The 18,072-nt window shown below is 46.5% G+C and overlaps 5 protein-coding genes and 2 non-coding genes across 7 annotated transcripts; 3 read left to right on the top strand and 4 right to left on the bottom strand.

Annotated features, from left to right (window-relative positions):
* Nucleotides 1–1,062: 1,062 nt before the first annotated feature.
* On the bottom strand, nt 1,063–1,136 carry P174DRAFT_t139. The gene has a single exon. It is a non-coding gene; the product is annotated as a tRNA-Val (tRNA).
* A 391-nt stretch (nt 1,137–1,527) lies between these two features.
* On the bottom strand, nt 1,528–1,601 carry P174DRAFT_t138. The gene has a single exon. It is a non-coding gene; the product is annotated as a tRNA-Val (tRNA).
* Nucleotides 1,602–2,833: 1,232 nt separating this feature from the next.
* Nucleotides 2,834–4,800, top strand: P174DRAFT_412109 (putative MFS transporter). The gene is made up of 4 exons (XM_024824291.1): nt 2,834–3,980; nt 4,034–4,398; nt 4,462–4,561; nt 4,628–4,800. Exons 1-4 carry the CDS (start codon nt 2,973–2,975, stop codon nt 4,649–4,651), a joined length of 1,497 nt encoding a protein of 498 aa, XP_024679549.1. The 5' UTR covers nt 2,834–2,972; the 3' UTR covers nt 4,652–4,800.
* Nucleotides 4,766–7,189, bottom strand: P174DRAFT_444703 (putative dynein intermediate chain). Its single transcript, XM_024828152.1, has 3 exons — nt 7,007–7,189; nt 6,130–6,942; nt 4,766–6,074 (listed from the first exon to the last, which is right to left on the bottom strand). The coding sequence occupies exons 1-3, from the start codon at nt 7,139–7,141 to the stop codon at nt 4,947–4,949; spliced, it is 2,076 nt and encodes a 691-aa protein (XP_024679548.1). The 5' UTR covers nt 7,142–7,189; the 3' UTR covers nt 4,766–4,946.
* A 212-nt stretch (nt 7,190–7,401) lies between these two features.
* Nucleotides 7,402–8,919, top strand: P174DRAFT_494893 (uncharacterized protein). Its single transcript, XM_024830861.1, has 3 exons — nt 7,402–7,488; nt 7,571–8,740; nt 8,799–8,919. The coding sequence occupies exon 2, from the start codon at nt 7,879–7,881 to the stop codon at nt 8,440–8,442; it is 564 nt and encodes a 187-aa protein (XP_024679547.1). The 5' UTR covers nt 7,402–7,488; nt 7,571–7,878; the 3' UTR covers nt 8,443–8,740; nt 8,799–8,919.
* A 598-nt stretch (nt 8,920–9,517) lies between these two features.
* Nucleotides 9,518–10,565, top strand: P174DRAFT_278894 (uncharacterized protein). Its single transcript, XM_024821546.1, has 2 exons — nt 9,518–10,205; nt 10,270–10,565. The coding sequence occupies exons 1-2, from the start codon at nt 9,732–9,734 to the stop codon at nt 10,336–10,338; spliced, it is 543 nt and encodes a 180-aa protein (XP_024679546.1). The 5' UTR covers nt 9,518–9,731; the 3' UTR covers nt 10,339–10,565.
* Nucleotides 10,566–11,877: 1,312 nt separating this feature from the next.
* On the bottom strand, nt 11,878–12,933 carry P174DRAFT_278878 (uncharacterized protein). The gene has a single exon (XM_024821545.1). The coding sequence runs from the start codon at nt 12,862–12,864 to the stop codon at nt 12,337–12,339; it is 528 nt and encodes a 175-aa protein (XP_024679545.1). The 5' UTR covers nt 12,865–12,933; the 3' UTR covers nt 11,878–12,336.
* Nucleotides 12,934–18,072: the final 5,139 nt, after the last annotated feature.

Here is an 18,072-nt window from a genome sequence, read left to right as displayed (position 1 = left end):
TGCTGCTTTGGCACTCGGGCGCTTAACACTTGACAGAGCACGCAGACAGTCAATGGCTGATTTGGCCGACTCTAGTATAAAGTATGCCTTGCTAGAATAAAAACCCTGACCTCGGGGTTACCCATACACTGCAGTATGAACTACAGTGATATGAAGAGATAACAAAAACAAATGAGGTAGCAATATAAAGGAGGGTTTAGTATTATTTAATCTGATACGACAGTGTCGGGTGAGATAAGAAGGATCTGTTATTTGTTCATATCCATCATATCCAACATGAGCGTGTCATCTTTTTCTCCTTCTTTTTCTCTTCCTGGTACGCCAGGATAATGCCCTTATCATTATATATAATCCATGCTAACCACTCTTATCGACCTATACATATAGAAGCACAAGTGCCTGGCACAAATGGGGTTGTAGTAATATAGGAGTAAGACCGCTCGAAACCCACAGGAACTTACTAGTAAACCATATGTGTAGTTTATTCGAGAAGGTAACCGAATTCTGCTTCAGTTGGCTTCGATCATAGAAGGTATATCATCAACCTTCATGCATATTCTTTCTGTATCTCCATTCAAATACAGACACCCTCCAACAGCACATTCGCTTGTTTCTATTAAGCGCATTATAAGGCTGGAGTATATAGCGCAGTCTCTGGGGGTGCTGTTGTCATGTAGCAAAACCTCCCACGCCCAAGTCAGTTGCAAAGCATAAATCACCAACAATCCCAGCTATGTCACTGTCATAGCTAATAGGGCAAGCGTCAACAAAAAATCCAGCCTAAATCAGAGAACCCCGCGTCATCTCTTCCTTGTCCCGACTACCAGGTAGAAGGGGCAACAACCCATCAATGCTCAACCAAGTTGCATCTCCCCTTATATTGTAATAAACAGCGTCGGACTACTATCAGTCTCTCTAACGAAGCCGCTAATAACATAAAACAGCAGTACAAGAATCACATTCCTCACAATATCTATGTGGCACTGCCGGTTTCAAATGAAATATAATAATAAAACAAAATAAACCGACTCTACTCATGGAGTGAGAAAAGCGAAAAAACAATGACCAGTGCCGGGCTCGATCCGGCGACCTTATCGGTGTTAACGATACGTGATAACCAACTACACCAACCGGCCGATTGTTGAGAAAGATTTGGGATTTTGACTATATGTACAATACAGGAGCTAAAATTCCCCCCTTTCGGCATTCGTGCACTATCAACTTTATCAGACAGAAGAGGAATTCAATGATATAACCTAAATAGATTTTCATACCTATGGTAGGGAGCTGCGTGATACAGTACTTACCCATATAGATATCATAGTATATGCTCAAAACGAAGCAAGGTCGACAAGTCATATAATCCACATGCTTTTACATGCCATGATGAACATAACCATCCAGCTCCAGTCCCGAGTCACTCGCATGGTCCAACCCGGTACTCTCCAAGTTCTGGAGAAAGCAATGACCCCAAAAGGCATCATAGGGTATATACCTAAGTGAGGACTGGCAAAAAAGAAAAACAAGTGACCAGTGCCGGGCTCGATCCGGCGACCTTATCGGTGTTAACGATACGTGATAACCAACTACACCAACCGGCCAATTATTGAAGATATCAGACCATTATTTGACTACAGAAACCCTCGACAAAGGCGACGAGACTTAAAACCTATACCATGAGCCCACAACCGCACCCGTTACTCTCCCAGAACTGCTTCATATCCAACCTCAGCCGTGAGCTCACCAAAATCTTGCCAAGAGCCGAGAAGCCTTTGGTAGTGTACTATTCCTCGTCAACACATGCCTACTCCAATGTAAGCTTGACTATCTAGAGTCAACGTACATTGCCATGAGCATCAACAATGCTCATGTGAGATACGTCAGACAAGCTCGCCTTACGGACCCTCAGATTTATGGCTATACGATACGACGTATGCTACCTAGGGGAGACGAGTGACGCAAACCAGAATGAAAAAAAAAAAAAAATGCAGAAGCCAGACACAGGTCCCAATCCCAACGGCGTGGGAATTCATGTAGGTCACATGACCTTATCTTAGTCCTAATGAGATAACTTACAATGTTGCACCACAGAGAAGGTGTCGGTTTACGGAGTTGACATGGTCCCATCCAGTTGTTTGAAGTCGAGTGAAATATATAAATGACTCAGACAATAATATTCTCTTAGGTGGACTTGTTCCAACTTTAGTGCACTTGAATGTTGTCACCCAGCGAAGATATCCAATGTACGTAAATAAATGGTCAGTCCGACCACGATGAGCATCAACGGAGATATATGTATCCACGTCGAGTCAACGACAAGACTCATTGATCGACATTGATACAGGAGCATCCTGTTGCAGAGACCAGTACAAAGGTCAAGGATTCTCTTTTTTTTGTTGGGTTTTACTCTTCACACCACTCGGTACATTTGTCTGTAAGCGCGGATTACCAGAATATTCGCCGACAGATAAAACAGACTATGATCTTAATAAAAGCTAGGATCTACTACCAAGCAAAGCAAGCTTTAGTTAAGATCAACACCTAATGGTTAAAAGCCGAGATCAGCAGAGTCGAGGCTGTAACCTAGTGATGGAGAACATCTTCGATGATCTTCGAGAAGCGGGGAGCATCACTCGGAGATTGATAATGCTTGAATCAGCACTTCAGCAGCATTCCAATAATGCACCCGCGTGTGAAATTCCCGGGCGATGCATGACTCACGAGTGCTACTGTCCAATCCTGCAGCGTTACATTCTATATCCAGGGCTCGGCAGTACAGAATATTGATAAGCACCGAGGTCCAGTCTCAGCTGCCAGAAAAAAATCAAATCAGATTCCATCCAATTGTCGAGGAGTGCATCTCACCTTTATTTTCCCATTGTACTCTTCCTATACCCGCTGCATCATGACGGTCTTTTGAGTAACTCAACAATTCCATTCAGAAAGCAACAGCCAATGTGCATGTGCACACAATGGCGCAAAAATGCCATTCAGTCAACGATGCCAGTTCCGAGAAGATGACACCCGCCCCCAATACAGCAAAAGAGGCGGCGCTTCTCGTTGCGTCAGAAGGACAGCCCATTATACAGAATGTCTCCGAGGAAGAATACACAGCATTGGAAAGACGCGTTCGACTCAAAGTAGACATACGTCTTTGTACCATCGCTGGGATCCTATGCAGCCTCAACCTACTTGACTCGGGCATTCTGTCATCGGCATCGGTCACAAGCATGTTCGAGGATCTTGACTTGCAAGGATCGCGGTATTCGGTCTCCATCTTCATCTTCACGATTGCAAGTGTCGTCGCTCAGCTGCCTTGCACCGTTGCCGTGCGCTTGATGGGTCCCCGCATCTGGTTCGCCCTGATCACCTTCTGCTTCGGTCTGATCACCCTCTGCACCGCATTCATCCAGAATTGGAAGCAGATGATTGCATTGCGTGTACTTCTGGGCTTCGCCATGTCTGGTATATATCCAGGATTGACGTATTTGATCAGTACCTGGTACACACGCAAAGAGCAGCAACTGCGCTTTGCGTTTCTGCAGTCCGGAGAGGTCCTTGTACTAGCCACGGGCACCATTGTCAACTACGCTCTGAACCGCTTGGACGGCAAAGCAGGGTTAAGAGGCTGGAGGTGGATGTTCCTTGTCCAAGGGCTCATCACCTGTGTCCTTGGCATCATCACCTACTGGTGGATGGTAGATTTTCCCGAGCAGTCGCACAAAAGCTTCTGCTTCTTGTCCAAGACGGAGGCCAAAGTGGCAGCGCAGCGTATCCAGACGGATCGGGACGATGTAGTTCCCGAACCATTCTCCTGGCGCAAAATCCTCGTCAACTTCCTTGACCCGAAACTATACGGTTTCGCTTGCTTGTTCTTCCTGCTCAACCTCGTCTCAACTTCGCTCAGTTACTTTCTCCCCATCATTCTCCAGTCGGGGATGGGGTTTTCAAGCAACCAATCGATTCTGCTCTCAACGCCGGTAAGTTTGACCTGTCACGAAGTCCACGACTATCCCGCCTAACCCTCTTCCAGCCATACTACTGGTCCGTCATCCCAGTCCTCCTCACCTCCCTGATAGGCGACACCTACCGTGTCCGCGGGCCGCTCATCACCTTCAACGCGCTGTGCGTGATAGTCGGGTTCTTGATGTTCGGCCTCCCATCCTCCACCGAGGTCACCGTCCGGTACATCGGCACGTTCCTCGCAACAGGCGCATACGTCTCCAACTGGGCTGCCCTTAACGCCTTCATGGCCAACAATGTCGTCGGGCAGTGGAAGCGGGCCACCACTGCGGCTGCCGTAGCTGCGTGCAATGGGCTGGGTGGCGTGGCGGGGAGTTATATCGTCCGGCAGCAGGAGGCGCCGCACTATACCACGGCCGTCTGGGTGTCTATCGGGTAGGGTCTTGTTAGCTGAGTTGGAAAGAAATGCGTTTGCTGATTTGTATTATCGTTGTATAGGTCGCATATCCTCATGATTGCCATCGTTGGTGTCTTTGCGATTTGCTTCTATCGATGCAACCAACAAGCAGCTCGGGGGCGGAGGGTTATTCAAAATAAGGTATGCTTCTTAGACCGGCTCGGTCGTAGGCCATACCTGGTCTTTCAGCGCTAACTACTCTGTCAGGTCGGATTTCGATATACTTATTGATGATACACATCTCGTCGATAATGTTATAGACGATAGACTGTTAGCTATCACACTTTACTTGAAATAGACCTCGAACCACTGCTGGATTATGTCCTCTCAAAGCAAATTGCTCCAATAATAGTTCTCCATACGATCCTCTGATTCTCCTGGCTTGAATACATGCATGCATACATCGACATGGTGTCCGTGGGGTATATGGTAAGTGAGCAAGGGCACCGTGCAAAGAAACCTGGTCCATATTAAATATCGCGTAGAAGTCAAAAAAAAAATGTAACCAGCCAAGTGAATAGTTCATTCAATTCACGCGATCTCTCTGCTCCAATTTCCCAACAAGCCGTTTCATTGCCGTCCATTCGTCCGCGGGCACGTCCTCAGGAGTACCACTCAGGCCCTTTCCTACCTCGAAGACTGTGATTACACCATCCAATCCACCGGTTGCAAGCCGCTTGCCCTCGCGTTCTTCCCATGCCACCTTGTTAAGGCTTCGCGTCAAGATACCGCCACGGCCCCGAGTCGGCGTGGTCCGCACAACGGGGACTTCGGTGTCCGAGCAGAGATCCCAGACCTCGAGATTACCAGCTCCATCGACGAGAGAGAAGACTCCGGGGCGGTGAGGCGACCACCGGGCGTCGTAAACCACATCCTCCCGGTTCAGATCGAGGATAGGTGAGACGACTTGCGTGGTCGCAATGGCAGCCGAGGTTGCCGGGGCGGTGGTGGCAGGTGGTCGCACACGCCACAGCTTGACGCTCCAGTCCAGGCTAGAGCTTAACATCAGATCTCCGAGATCAACCGGGCCCTTCGCGGGATGGAAGGCAGTCGACATGACCGGCGCTGCATGGCCACGGTACGCGAGACGTTGGTCAGTGCCAGCCTTGGCCCCGGCTCGATCGTAGCGATGACAAGGATAAATGCCTCCTTCTTCGGTACCGACGATGAAGAATGTTGGGTCCGATTGGGGGAACGACATGGTTGTGGGCGCCAGGTCCTCTGTTTTGGACGGTGGAGGTGTGGAGAGCTCGAGGTATTCTTGGGGCTGTGAAAGCATATCAACGGTCCATCCGCAGACAACGCCGTCTGTGGACGCGGTCAAGATATTGTGCGCGTTTTGTGTGCCTATGATTGAGATGCTGTACACGGGGTGCGTATGCCCTGAGCCAGTCAGGGGTGTCTTTTGTACAGGGGCACCACCACCGGCGCGGGACGATCGCGTATCCCAAAGCAAAACCTGCCCAGAGTACGATCCTCCGACGATGAGGTTGGGATGGAACGGGGAGAATTTGGCCGTCAAGATATCCGAAGTTGAATGGAACACATACTCAGGGCGAGAGTGCAAGTGTTGGTTCCAAACCTGGACTAGGCCATCCGGTTCATGAGGAGCAGAGGGATTCTTCGTGTACGCGGCCAGAACTAGTTCCGGAAACTGGAAAGTAAGTCAGCCCTGTAAAAATATCTTCATTGGATATGGGGCGACTGACCTTCGGAGAGAAACTCAAATCACTGATCATGCGTTTCTTGCTCCATCGCTCGTCCCAGAACTGGCAAACCTCCCTGATGCTCTTGCGCTTTCGTCCATGTTCGTCATCTTCTTCCAGATCGCCATCAACTCCGCCAAGCTCGTAGTCCGCGAGCACGTCGTACTCCTCATCTAGAGCACGCTCGATCACTTTCGCTGAACGTTCCACGAAGTCGAGGAAGTCCTCTGAAGAGGTGACGGCCTTCAGTTCGTCCTCGTCGAGTGTACGTAAAGGATAACGTAGTTTTGTAGCCTGGGCACCAGGCCCACCAGCAGCCTGCTGTTGGCTGGCCTGCAATTCCTCCTCAATTTCTCTGCGAAGCTTCCTTCGAATTTCCTCATCGTGTTCGCGGTCCCTCTTGCTTAGGCGTTTGCTTGATCCAGTACCATCGTCAAACTCTCCACTTTCTGACTCCGAGTCCAGCGAGTCTAATTGGCGTTGCTTTGAGTCATCTGTTTGCACTCCCTTGCTGTATGTAACGACTTCTCGTTTAGGTTCAGGGGCAGGCGCAGGTTCAGTAGAGGCAACAAAAGGGTCCGTCACATCAGTCTGAACGGCGATTGACTGCGAAAGCGGTCTCGTAGCAGAATTGAAAGCTTCAGCGTTATCTCCACTCAATTGGCTAGCGCTCAGTACTGAGTTCGGCCTGCTGCCTTTTCGTGAGGGGCCGTCTGCATGGCTGACAGAGGCCGATCCTGGGCGATCAACAAGGCGAGCGATCAGGTCATCGAGCTCAGCTCTGCTATCTGAGCGACTCGGCACAGGCGACACAATCTTTGCGGATGGTACTTCAGTATCTGGCTTTTGGTATTTCACGCTCGTGGCTAGGGTAGCATACCTCTGAAGCATCTCCTCCGGTGCTGGCCCGACTCTGCGAGAATTCCTTCTGTCGTAGCTCTCTCTGGCGCCTCAGCTCCGCCAGTTTAGCCCTTTTGGCCAAAATTTCAGCTTTACGTTGTTGCACAGATGACATGACGGATTGAGTGAGTGCAGAGGTCAAATTGGGGGAGTTCCATCCAGACCTACTACTAATTGGTTATTATTATTTACATGCGGCTTCGCGTTCCGCAGATACTCCGTATTCTGCGGTGACGGCGAATTACTGCATCCGGTATAGCGCTCCTAATCGGGGAAAGCGCTTCTCTGTCGCTTGGCATCGTGGGGTGTGGTCTATAAGGTATAGATAGCTTCCTCACCCGCCTGCCTCTCCTCGTTGCTTTCCCATCCTTTGACGCCGTGTCGACTCAGACCAACTTGAGCCATTCTTGCCATTGGGCCGGTCTCTCCGTGTTCTGCACCTCGCCACCCCCTTTTACTGCAGTGAGTCCGGATGATCTCGCATCATTCCTTGAGCTGTCCTCTGATTGATCTTTTCTACTTTTAGCTGAACAGAAAAACGCAGCAGAATTCGACGCGATCGCGAAATTGCGCAGGAGGCTTACTCGGAGAATTCACACCACAGTTATGATGAGCGCCCTGAGTTATTGGCTGAAACCGTGGCCTCACGATAGTATATGAAGGAACCTGCAAGGTCCGTCAGCGTTGTCAATTGACACACGTTTCTCTCATCAGCGTTGAGTCTGTAACGATGGTCCAATGCGAGCACACTTTCTGGCTAGAACTTAGCCATGAAATGGCTGCGGCTCAGGTCTTTTATGGATCAAGACTTTCTCGATTGGTGAACGAGCTCTGGGCTCGGTCAGATACTACATGTTTGACGAGGTGTGGAGCTTGCTCGGGGACACTGGTGTAGGTTTTCATTGTCGAACTCTCTGTCAAAATATACCGCCTGGGACCGGTGCGCGGATTGTGACCTCGACGTCGAGGATACTTCCTGCAATGGGGCGCTTTTGCCTCCGTGACAGTGACACGCGCATTGATATCACTGCCATGGAAAGGCCTCGGCATGTCGTTGTGTCCTCGTTCGAGATGCAGGAGGGGGAACAACGCCTTGATACCCTCGCCCGCCTGATCGCTCCGATGCTATCCCAGAAGAAGACCATAATCTTCACTAACAGGCTCGACGAGGCCGGAGCTGTGCAAGAGTCCCTCTCCGCGAGGTTCCCTGGTTGTGCAATCGGGCTGTTGGCGAAAAGTATCGGCACACATAACAGAGAAATCCTTCTTGACGCCTTCCAGGGTGGGCAGTACCACGCAGTTGTTACGTGCCGTCTTTTCTACGCAGGAGTCGACCTCAACAGCGAGATTCAGTGCGTGGTTTTCTACACCCCTCCTCCAACCATAACCACACCATCACGGGTCGCCTCCGGCTAACCGCAGCGGGCGGCGAGATGATTACCATCCTGGACCCAGAGGCAAAGGAGGAAACGGAGCGGATGGAGAACATCAGGCGAGAGTTACGCGATCTTCAACGCTCCCACGCGTCCGTCTTCGACAATACCACGAGTCTACGGCCTTCTCTCAACAGCTCGACAGCGGCCAGCTCTAAACTCATTATTCGCGGGCTAGCAAACGAGGTGAATGTCCAAGACTTGATGGGTGCGTTGCAGCGATTCCAGCCAGTGCGCGCTGAAGTTGAGCCGGCTAAGCTTGACAACCTGAGGAGTGCCACGTAAGTCCCGTCTTTCCTAACAAGAAAGACCACCTACTAACCATAGGTGTATATGCAGAACGGCCTTCGTCTGGTTCCCCACGGAGCCCCTCGCCACGCTTTGCCTGAGGGAGATAGACGGGGCCCGCCTTTGCGGGACCATGGTGATGGTTGGGTACGCGCTGGAGAAGAAAAGAAAGAGATGAATTGCGGTTGTGGTGGGCGGGTACACCTAGGCAGAGGGCCCATCACGCGTTAATAGGGCCTACTGCTTAGTGTGTGAATTCTCTGTTGTTTGTTTTTCCTTCTTTCTTTCCTTCTTTCTTTCTTTGTTTTCGAGATGCACAAGTTAGGTATCTTCTGGTACAGCACTGCAGCCCCCTCGCCAGGTTGGTCAGCGGTTGGAAGCAGTGCGGAGAATAGATCCCTTCTAGAAGTAAACACTTGATGACGCATGGGAAGAATGATGAAACTCCTTCGTAGAGATTGACTCATACTTTACATAGCTTGGTTGCAGTCGCATCATAGTGTAATGAAGACATCACCTTCCTCCTGATGCTCTGTGGAATTCTATACCATTGTCAACCCCATTCACTTCTCCCACTTACCTTCCCGAGGCTCTCTTCACAATATTATACGCAGGCTTTCCTTCCTTGCAATATTCTTTCCATTTGGGCACGCGCGCTCAGAAGGCGACACCATACCATCGCAGCGACACCTTCCCAAGACGGTCTCAGCCTGCCTTCTTAGAGCTGTTCCAGCGTGCCTTCCCAAGGATTACCCGTTCATTCGTATCTGAGTGTCGGTAAGTGCCCGCGAAGGCCAACTCTTTCAGAGTACCTAGTCTTTTCCCACCCGACCCGCGTCTTGCCTCAACCGAACTGCGTGTTTTCCACCATGCCACTGAAGAAAAAATTCGAAGAAGGCTGCTGACGTGAACATTTATACCGATGCCGGTGCTAGGTCTACCGCTGTGCTCGCAGCCAAGACCGTCATAGCCTCAGAGTCTGACATGATTGCCGGTGCGAAAAGGTCACTGGCTGAATGCCTTGATACCGACGAACTCCATTCGGAAGTCCTGTACGATAACATGTATACCGGCAACGACGAAGGTCTTGGAATAGTCAGGGAACATGCAAGAATACCTGCACTAGAGACCAAGGTCGAAGTGTTGGAGAGACAGCTCAACGAGTCGAAGAAGGAGATGATGGACCGTTTCAGCGAACTCCACAACACATTCAATCGGCTAGCGCAAGAGACAGACGTGAGGTTCTCTCTTCGTTCTGCCAATATCAGGAGCAGGTTTCTCAAAAGGTCGTCGACCAGGGAAATGTCGCCGCTCACCACGGATTCTTTATGGCGGACGCTATGCTATACGATCCAGAGGGCTTTATGGACGAAAATGGCCAGCAATTCCCACCACGAACTGACCGGGATACCTTCAAGCTTCTTTATGGTGTTGACCCTAGCCTTGCTGAGAAAATCAGTAAGCGTCACATTGGCCAGATCTTTATTAGTTTTGCTCAAAGGCTGACGCTACCTGTGTCCAGATTACACGCCGACAGTTCAGGTACTGGAGAGGCATGCCACGGTCCGCGCTTCGTCTAGATTTCGAATGACCTCCCTGTTCGAGGAGAAATTTCAAGCATTCATACGCGCTTTGAAAGCCACAGACTACGCTGGTGATTACCTGAATTTCCAATCAGATCAGGTTGCAGAGCTTCTGTTCGCATACCAAGAGTTCTGGAAGGCTAGTAGACAGTGCCAGCCACTACGGTGATTCTAGGAGGCTGCTTCCACATGTACTATTCGGCAGTCCTACGCCACACAAGTCATACATCTGGACCACGCGGGCGATATTTAGTGGCGATCCAAAGCCTACGCCCGCGTCGGCGATAAGCGGAATCCGAGGATTAAGGTTCGTGATTATCTGGGCGTTTTGCGTAAAGTTGTCTAGCGAGCGACGCAAATGCAAGATCTGCTCGTCCCAGGCGTGCGGCTGTAGTCATCGAGCCGCCTTGGTACTGTTCTTGATCAGCTGTGCGCGATAAAATAGGGAAATAGTGGGAGATGTACCATGACGTTGAAGCCTTGCTCGATGGCGAGGCGCGCGCAAATGCCATCATATACTCCTGGTGCCTGAATGCAGACGCCTGGCTGGGAGAGTAACTTTCGCAGCCGCGTTGCAGGCTTCATGTACTGTCCTGTGTCAATCAATCAATCAATCAATCAATCAAGATTCTATTAACATGATGTAGCCTATCTATTGAAGCGATTAGCTACGCAGGCGCTTCGCCGAATGAAGCAGGAATCTAGTATCCGAACGCCTATCCATAAAGCCCAGAAATGCAGAGAAGACATAAGAAATTGGCGTAGAGCCACATCAAAAGCAGATAAACAATTAAAGCAGCCTGCCGCCGGGCTGCGTGCCTCCCCTGCGCCATCTTATTGCATTAAACACCTATCCCACTCCATTCTGTGTGGTGCTCCAAGCGTAGTGTAGTTCCGCACCTAGGAAGACCGCTCCTAGGCAGCCGTTTAGTCCATCTAACCATCATCTTCCATATCTATTCCAGAGCCTCGTAAGGCTTCCACGTTCCTGGTTCTGCTTGCCCGTCGTTTCTATATGGCGGAACTGGCTGAGCAGGCCTGTTTAATGCATGAATCTAGCGATGTAGCAGATCGCCTGCGGGTTGGATATGAGTGTTGTAGTCTGATAGCTTCCCCTGGGTTCCCTCTACATCATGTAGCTTAGCAATTATCTTCCTGTGGGTTTCTACGTGCAACGAACACTGCAGGAGAATATGCTTAGGGGTCTGGGGGACCCCTCTCCACAGCTGCACCGGTCCGTATTATAGGCCTTCATCTTAAAAAGGAAGTGTTGCAGACCAATCCGCACGGTCTGCATTTGGATGATGATTGATGTACACAGCTTTGGTAGGCCCTTATAGAGTCCTGGATTCTTCTTATGAGGGGCCTTAATCAGCTGCTGTGTCAGCTTGGCCCCTTTCTCCATCTCCCACTGTTTCCTCCAGTGGTGTTGGATTCGCTGGCGGACGGCCCGTTTGGCCGCTGTGGTGAGCTGGATAATTAGTTGATCCGACTGCCCCGCTGAGCTTAATTTAACCTTACCACCTTGTGTAGATGACTAATTGGTCATTGTCTTTGCATATTTCATTGTACATCATTAGTGCGGCTTTGTGGTCCTTAATCATGTAATGGAGGGGTGGCTCCCATGGGGGGAGTATATACACTTTCTGTGTTTCCCATCCCTCCAGGCATCTTAGGGTAGGGGCTAGTGGGCCACCTCTCTTCCTAAGTGCCTCCGGTGGAGTGAGGCCACCCCACTGTATCTCTCTGGTTAGTTGTGGCTTTCCTGTGAGTCCTTGGGGGCAGGCAAACCTTGGCCCTGTCTGGATTTGAATAGCAGTTTCCTTGATGATCTGCTGCATCTGCAGGCCTATTGGTAGTAGGTATAGTTCCATATTAAGTGCAGCTGCAGTGGTTCCCTGAAAGGCTCTGCTGATCAGTATAGCCGCGTGCTTTTGGATCTTGGTGAATTCATTCATGATTCTAGCATATTTCCCTGCTGGAATCAGCCTGCTAGCAGGGGTAAACTATGCCATGACTCTATATAGGAGCTGTGGGATGACCACACCATAATAGATTACATGCATGGCCTCCAGCAAAGCACCCCAAGTTGATCCAATAATGCTCTGCAGTGCTTCCAGGCTGTTGTTTGCATGGTTCAGCGCCTTGGTGTGGTGTGTGGCCACTTCTGCTGCTACTCCTGCTTCCTCCTCTGCTTCATCGCCCACTTCCTCGCCTGCTGCTTCTTTCTCTTCATTATTTAGCAGGATTCCTGACTGTGTTTCTGGCAATATCATTGCCCTGAGATCTACCCACATTCCTTCGATGGTGAGTCCAGTGACAGTGATAACTGTAACCCAAATGGTTAGCTGCACTGGGACTGTTAATCCAGCATCAGTTAGATGTTCGACCTCCACGTCTAACCTCACGTCAGAAGGAAATTGGTCAACAGTTGCTTCCCTTGGTGCAAGCTTGTTTACTTTACTTGCTATGGTTATGATGTTATAGATTCCAGCAAGCTCCTTCCCACAATGCTTGTCTTCTAAATCTATCATTCTTGGATCGGATTTTCCCTGTTTAATAGTCTTTCTCCATAGTCAATTAAACAGACTGCAAAGTACACAGCTACCCAGCCAGCGCAGGTTAAGGAACTCAGGCATGTAGATAGACAAGGCCTAAAGTAGCCTGCAATGCACTAGAGCTAACTGGTATCAGAAGAATCAACTAGCAATTTAATAATCATGCTTTGAGAGTGGTTTTACTAAGCTTATTGAAGGAATCTGACAACAAACCTAATAAAACTATCTATACATCAAAGGGTGATATTATGCTCTTTACTTTAGTGAAGCTTATACCTGGGAAGTGAATATAGAACCACATCACAACCAGGGTAGTTGCATTTCCAACCCTCTGGAAAGTTTTGCCGCAGCTTGTGGGTTGCAAAGTGCCTCTGCAGTGTATCTTTATGGGCATATATCTATGCTTTTGCCCCAGGATGGATACCAGGGCGACTAAGGTATACTAGGCATTTAAGTCTGCTTTTACTCTTTAGGGGAGACAGATTTTCAGTAACTAAATTAGTAGAAGTTTCATTAAAATAGATTATTTTCTGCAAAACTCTTGGCATGTTGAGGTTATAGAGAGCTAGGTGTATCTCCAGGGATTAGATCTGGTCCTCTACTAGCTCTGTGTTATTAACTTTGTCTATATCTCTGCTCTTAAACTTAAGGTCCACAAGGGCTCTTCTTTCTAGGACTACATTTAAGGTGTCTAGCTTAAAGTAACTAGCTAGCCATGATAGTTACCTTTAATGATGTGATTTCTGATGCCTTTAAAAAATTCTTTATATTGTTGCTCCCTGGTGGCTTTACATAATGTCTTTCTTTTTTCTCTAACTTTGTGCTGGGCCTTTCAGAACTCTATGTATAGATCTGTGCCATAAGCTTTGCTTAGCTGATGGTGTAGTATAATTAACTCAGCCTAAAGCATGTTGCACTTATGCAGCATGCTTTAGACTAGTAAGACCAGGATTCTTCTCTAGTTCTTACTTTTGCTAATCGCTCAGATCTTACAGTACAGATGTATTGCAAGTTAAACTTGAATTAGTAGTAAGCTTGATTAAAGAAGTCCTTGCAGAGGTTTCCATGAAGGCAGATTAGGTATAGGGTTGTTATTTTTGCGGGTTGGGCCGGGTTATGCCATCTTTTGAACCCAACCCGGCGGGTTTGGGTTGTAGATTTCTAGGGCCTAAACCCAGCCCATAACCCGGCGGGTTGACTATCTAGAACCCGCTGGGTTCTATTCTGCCAAGGATGTTATTCTCCGCCTACTAAATCCAGTTAGTATGGGCTGGGTTGGGCCCGCGAACCCGCCAAGTAATATTTAACATGTAAAACCATACCAATATTTAATAAACATAAACATACAAATGAGTATTATATTGATTGAGCTAAACCTCTATTATAAAGCATCAATGAAGTAGTATAATATATATAAGGTATAGAAGTCTAACCTAAGTTAGATTTTCATGCAGGTTTCCAGAGGGGAACCTTATCTACAATGAATACATTAGAATTGCTGGTTCTTTATAGTGAATATCAAGTATATATTTCTCAAACTTGAAGACTCCAAGTTAAACAAAGAACACACCACTACCCATAAATTATTCACTTCTATTCACTTCAAGCCTTGAATAAGCTATAGTTATAGAACAATAGGCAAGCATGTACATATAATAATATCTTATAATTCTTTATACTTAATTAAACTCTCCTTCTTATTTATTTTTATTCATGTACAGACCCCCCATTTGCTGCACAAACCACCCACTTTGTGTACAGACACCTCCTATTGTGTACAGAGCCTCACCATCTTCCCTTTTTCTGTGTGCACAGAACACTATGATTAGCCTTAATCAATTTAATCAAATCTAACTTAGGTTAGATTTGATCTCCCAGACAGTGTATAGTGTTCCCTCATTTCTTTGACTACATCCATCTACAATCTAACTTGAGTTAGATTCCACAATGCCCAAATCTGGCAAGTCTAAGAGGAAAAACCTTGATACTGTCACGTCAGTGGTTAATGATTAATTATCCCACAAGATCAGAGATGCCTTGCTGGGGATGCTAATCATTAATGTCCGCCTCCTAAACCCTGCATGGCCTAATAGGAAGAACTAAGAACTTAATACTGCCCACCTTGAAAATCTCCGCCAGAGCATGGCCTTGGGAGTTTGCTGGCTCGACATAGAGACCTGTATAAAGGTGTATATGAGCTAGACAGACTTTGATTAACTCCTTAAGCATCTGGTTGCTTAGTACTCAACTACAAATTCAAGTCCTATCCCATCATACAAAGGAAAGCAAGTGAAGAAGTGGAGCATATAGACACTCTAGGAGATCATTCAGAATTCCACAGTTAACCCCTCTCCTGCCAGAGATGTTGTTATTTTTAATTGGCTAGATAAAATTCCTTATATAATCCTTGACGCTGGCCAGCATTGAAAGGCTGCACTTGAATCTCTGTTATTAGACCAAGCAGCTGCAGCTGCTAAACCACCAGCACCTGCTACTAATAATGGCACCCCACCTCCTGCTATAATGATGCCCACGGATCAAGTAAGTAAAATCTAACCTAGGTTAGATTTTCAACTACTGACATATATATATAGGATTACCTTTGGGCGGTTGATGTCTACTGCAGTGATATATTTGATATGGAAATGTGGATGGTCCTATGGAGTAACTAGTGGGAAGTTAACAATCCTGATTCTAATAGAGTGTTCCTGGTTAGAATACTTAAGGTATTCAAGGGCAAGTCCCTTACAGACCAAAAAAGTCTTCTCTCATCTACTCATCTCAAAGAATGGCTCGTGCAAATACTAGGGATTAATCTCTTATGGGTTAATCACATTCTGCCCATCCTAAAGCATGCTGAGTTTAAGAAATATTTCAAGCAGTACTGCTCTACTCTATATAGGGCTCTCTATTTCCACTTTACTACTGCCGACAAAATTGCCTCATCTAAGCTTGATCAGGTATGTGATCTAATACTATACTTAACATAGAAATCTAACTTAAGTTAGATTTGGTTTGAGCATTTAGATGAGTTTTTTGACTTTAAGGCAACAATCTTTGGAGACCTATCATCAAAAGTTTCAGGGGCAGACTAGGCTACACTAATACTGCTCCCTACACCAAGAGAGTATAGCATTCTTTATCCATTATTTTTCCCTACCAGTGATGACTACACTAATAGCACACTTAATCAGAACCTACTCAGTCTTCCTAATGCATATACTAATGGAACCTTGAGTCTTCCTTTAATAACTCCCTTCTAGAAGAGTAGTGTGACATACAAGACCTAGAGACCTAACTTTTTTAAAGAGCTCTCAGATGTAGAATTCTGCCAGCTCTTTAAGAATCTATGGAACCACCTAGATCTGAAGTGCCTATCATGGCAGTTATAGAGCATAATTACCAGTAATATTTTAGAGCTAACTATGAAAGTTCTTAAGCACATGACATACTGGTTTAACCCTGAGTAGAAGTATCCTAAGGCGGCTAAGAAGGCCCTGCAATGCTTTAACTGGACTAAGGAGGTCTAAGAAGTGATCTTAGAGAAATCTACTCTTACTCCAGGAGGGGTCTGTGGCTTTGATAGCAGCGCAGATACATTTAAGATTGCTGACTCCTTAGTTCATGAAATTTGGGACTAAGTCTGAGATGAGCTGCTGTGGAAAGACAGTAAGCTAGTAAAAGCTGTAAGTAAGGAATCTAACTTAAGTTAGATTTAAACTAACTAATTATAGCTGAATACCCTGCCAAATGAGAAAATGAATATGGAGGCATCACCAGATTAGATCTTATACTCAGCTTAGTTTAAGTATAAACACTAGGCAAAAATAGTCAAGATTACTGTTAAGTATGCCGGCCCAGCTCTAGCTAGGAAGATGGCTATTTATAATGACCTCATAAGGCTGGTATGTAATACAACTTTAGCTAGACTTACCTACCTACTAACTAATAGCTTTAGGAAAATAACCTGGTGAACTGGACTGTGTGGGGACATCTATCTACCTAAGTTAATTAGAACTAAAACCCAATAATCCACTAGGTACGCGTTTTAAATAATAAGTCATTGAAGTAGAGTTTTGGCGCAGAGGCAAATATGCTTAGAGCTATTTTTACATACCATAACCTGAAGAGAATTATATTAGATATACTTAATAAAGGGTTCCCTTCATAAGCTACTCATTCCAAAAGTAGTGAATCATTGATTCTTAATGAGGTATGTAATTTCTAACTTAAGTTAGATTAGATTCTAATTATCTACAGAATGAATGGAGAATGTGCATGGACTATTTATATGAATATACTCTAATAATAGATGCTTATGGCTGGACCCCAAACCTTAATAATTAAAATAAGGATTTATCAGTCTTCTAAATGAATATTGAAAACCACTAGAACAGGGAGATTGAGCGCCGCCCTAGATTCATTAAGGCTCTTCCAAAAAGCACTAATACCCTTATGCCTAACAAGGGGAATCAGAAGCTTTTACAGAACTTTTAGAAACAGTTACTAAAGATCACTAGTGCTCCCCAGGGTGCTGTAGCCCAGATATCTACTATACCAACTCTAAGAGTAACTCCTACACTATCTCCTGCAGTGACTCCTGTAGCTGCAACTATGTCCAGAGAAGATACAGATAAGGAGAGTCAGGAGAGTGAGGATAGTGAGGATAGTGATTGTGATATAGATGCTACGCGTAAGAGACCAAGGAATAACAATGGTGGTGGTGGTGGTGGTGGCAAGAAGAGATAAAAATCTAACTCTGGTTAGATTCCTTATACCTGCTGGCGCAAGGAGGTTGACTTAGTGGTGTAATAAGGTTTGCCTGGAAAGATGTTACTAGTTAGCATAACCATGAGAGCCTGGAATTCTGTTATTAGCTGGCGCATTTATAGAGAGCTGGAATTTGGAATGTAAATAGAATCTAACTCTAGTTAGATTCCTCATATCTACTAGCGCAAGGAGTTTGACTTGGTGGTGTAATAAGGTTTACCTAGAAAAAATGTTACTAGTTAGCGCAATAATGGAGAGCTGGAATTTGGAATGTAATATAATCTAACTTAAGTTAGATTATAATTTCTATAGTAACTAAATTACTTTCTTTCTATGATAATAAAGCAGACCTAAAGAGTATTATGTTTACTTTTATAATGAAAAAGGTTATTTAAGCTTGGTAACTATTTAACT

Source organism: Aspergillus novofumigatus (assembly GCF_002847465.1).
Source record: "Aspergillus novofumigatus IBT 16806 chromosome Unknown P174scaffold_7, whole genome shotgun sequence".
In the NCBI taxonomy this organism is placed as follows: Eukaryota; Fungi; Ascomycota; class Eurotiomycetes; order Eurotiales; family Aspergillaceae; genus Aspergillus; species Aspergillus novofumigatus.
This window is presented reverse-complemented; position numbering and strand designations above follow the sequence as displayed.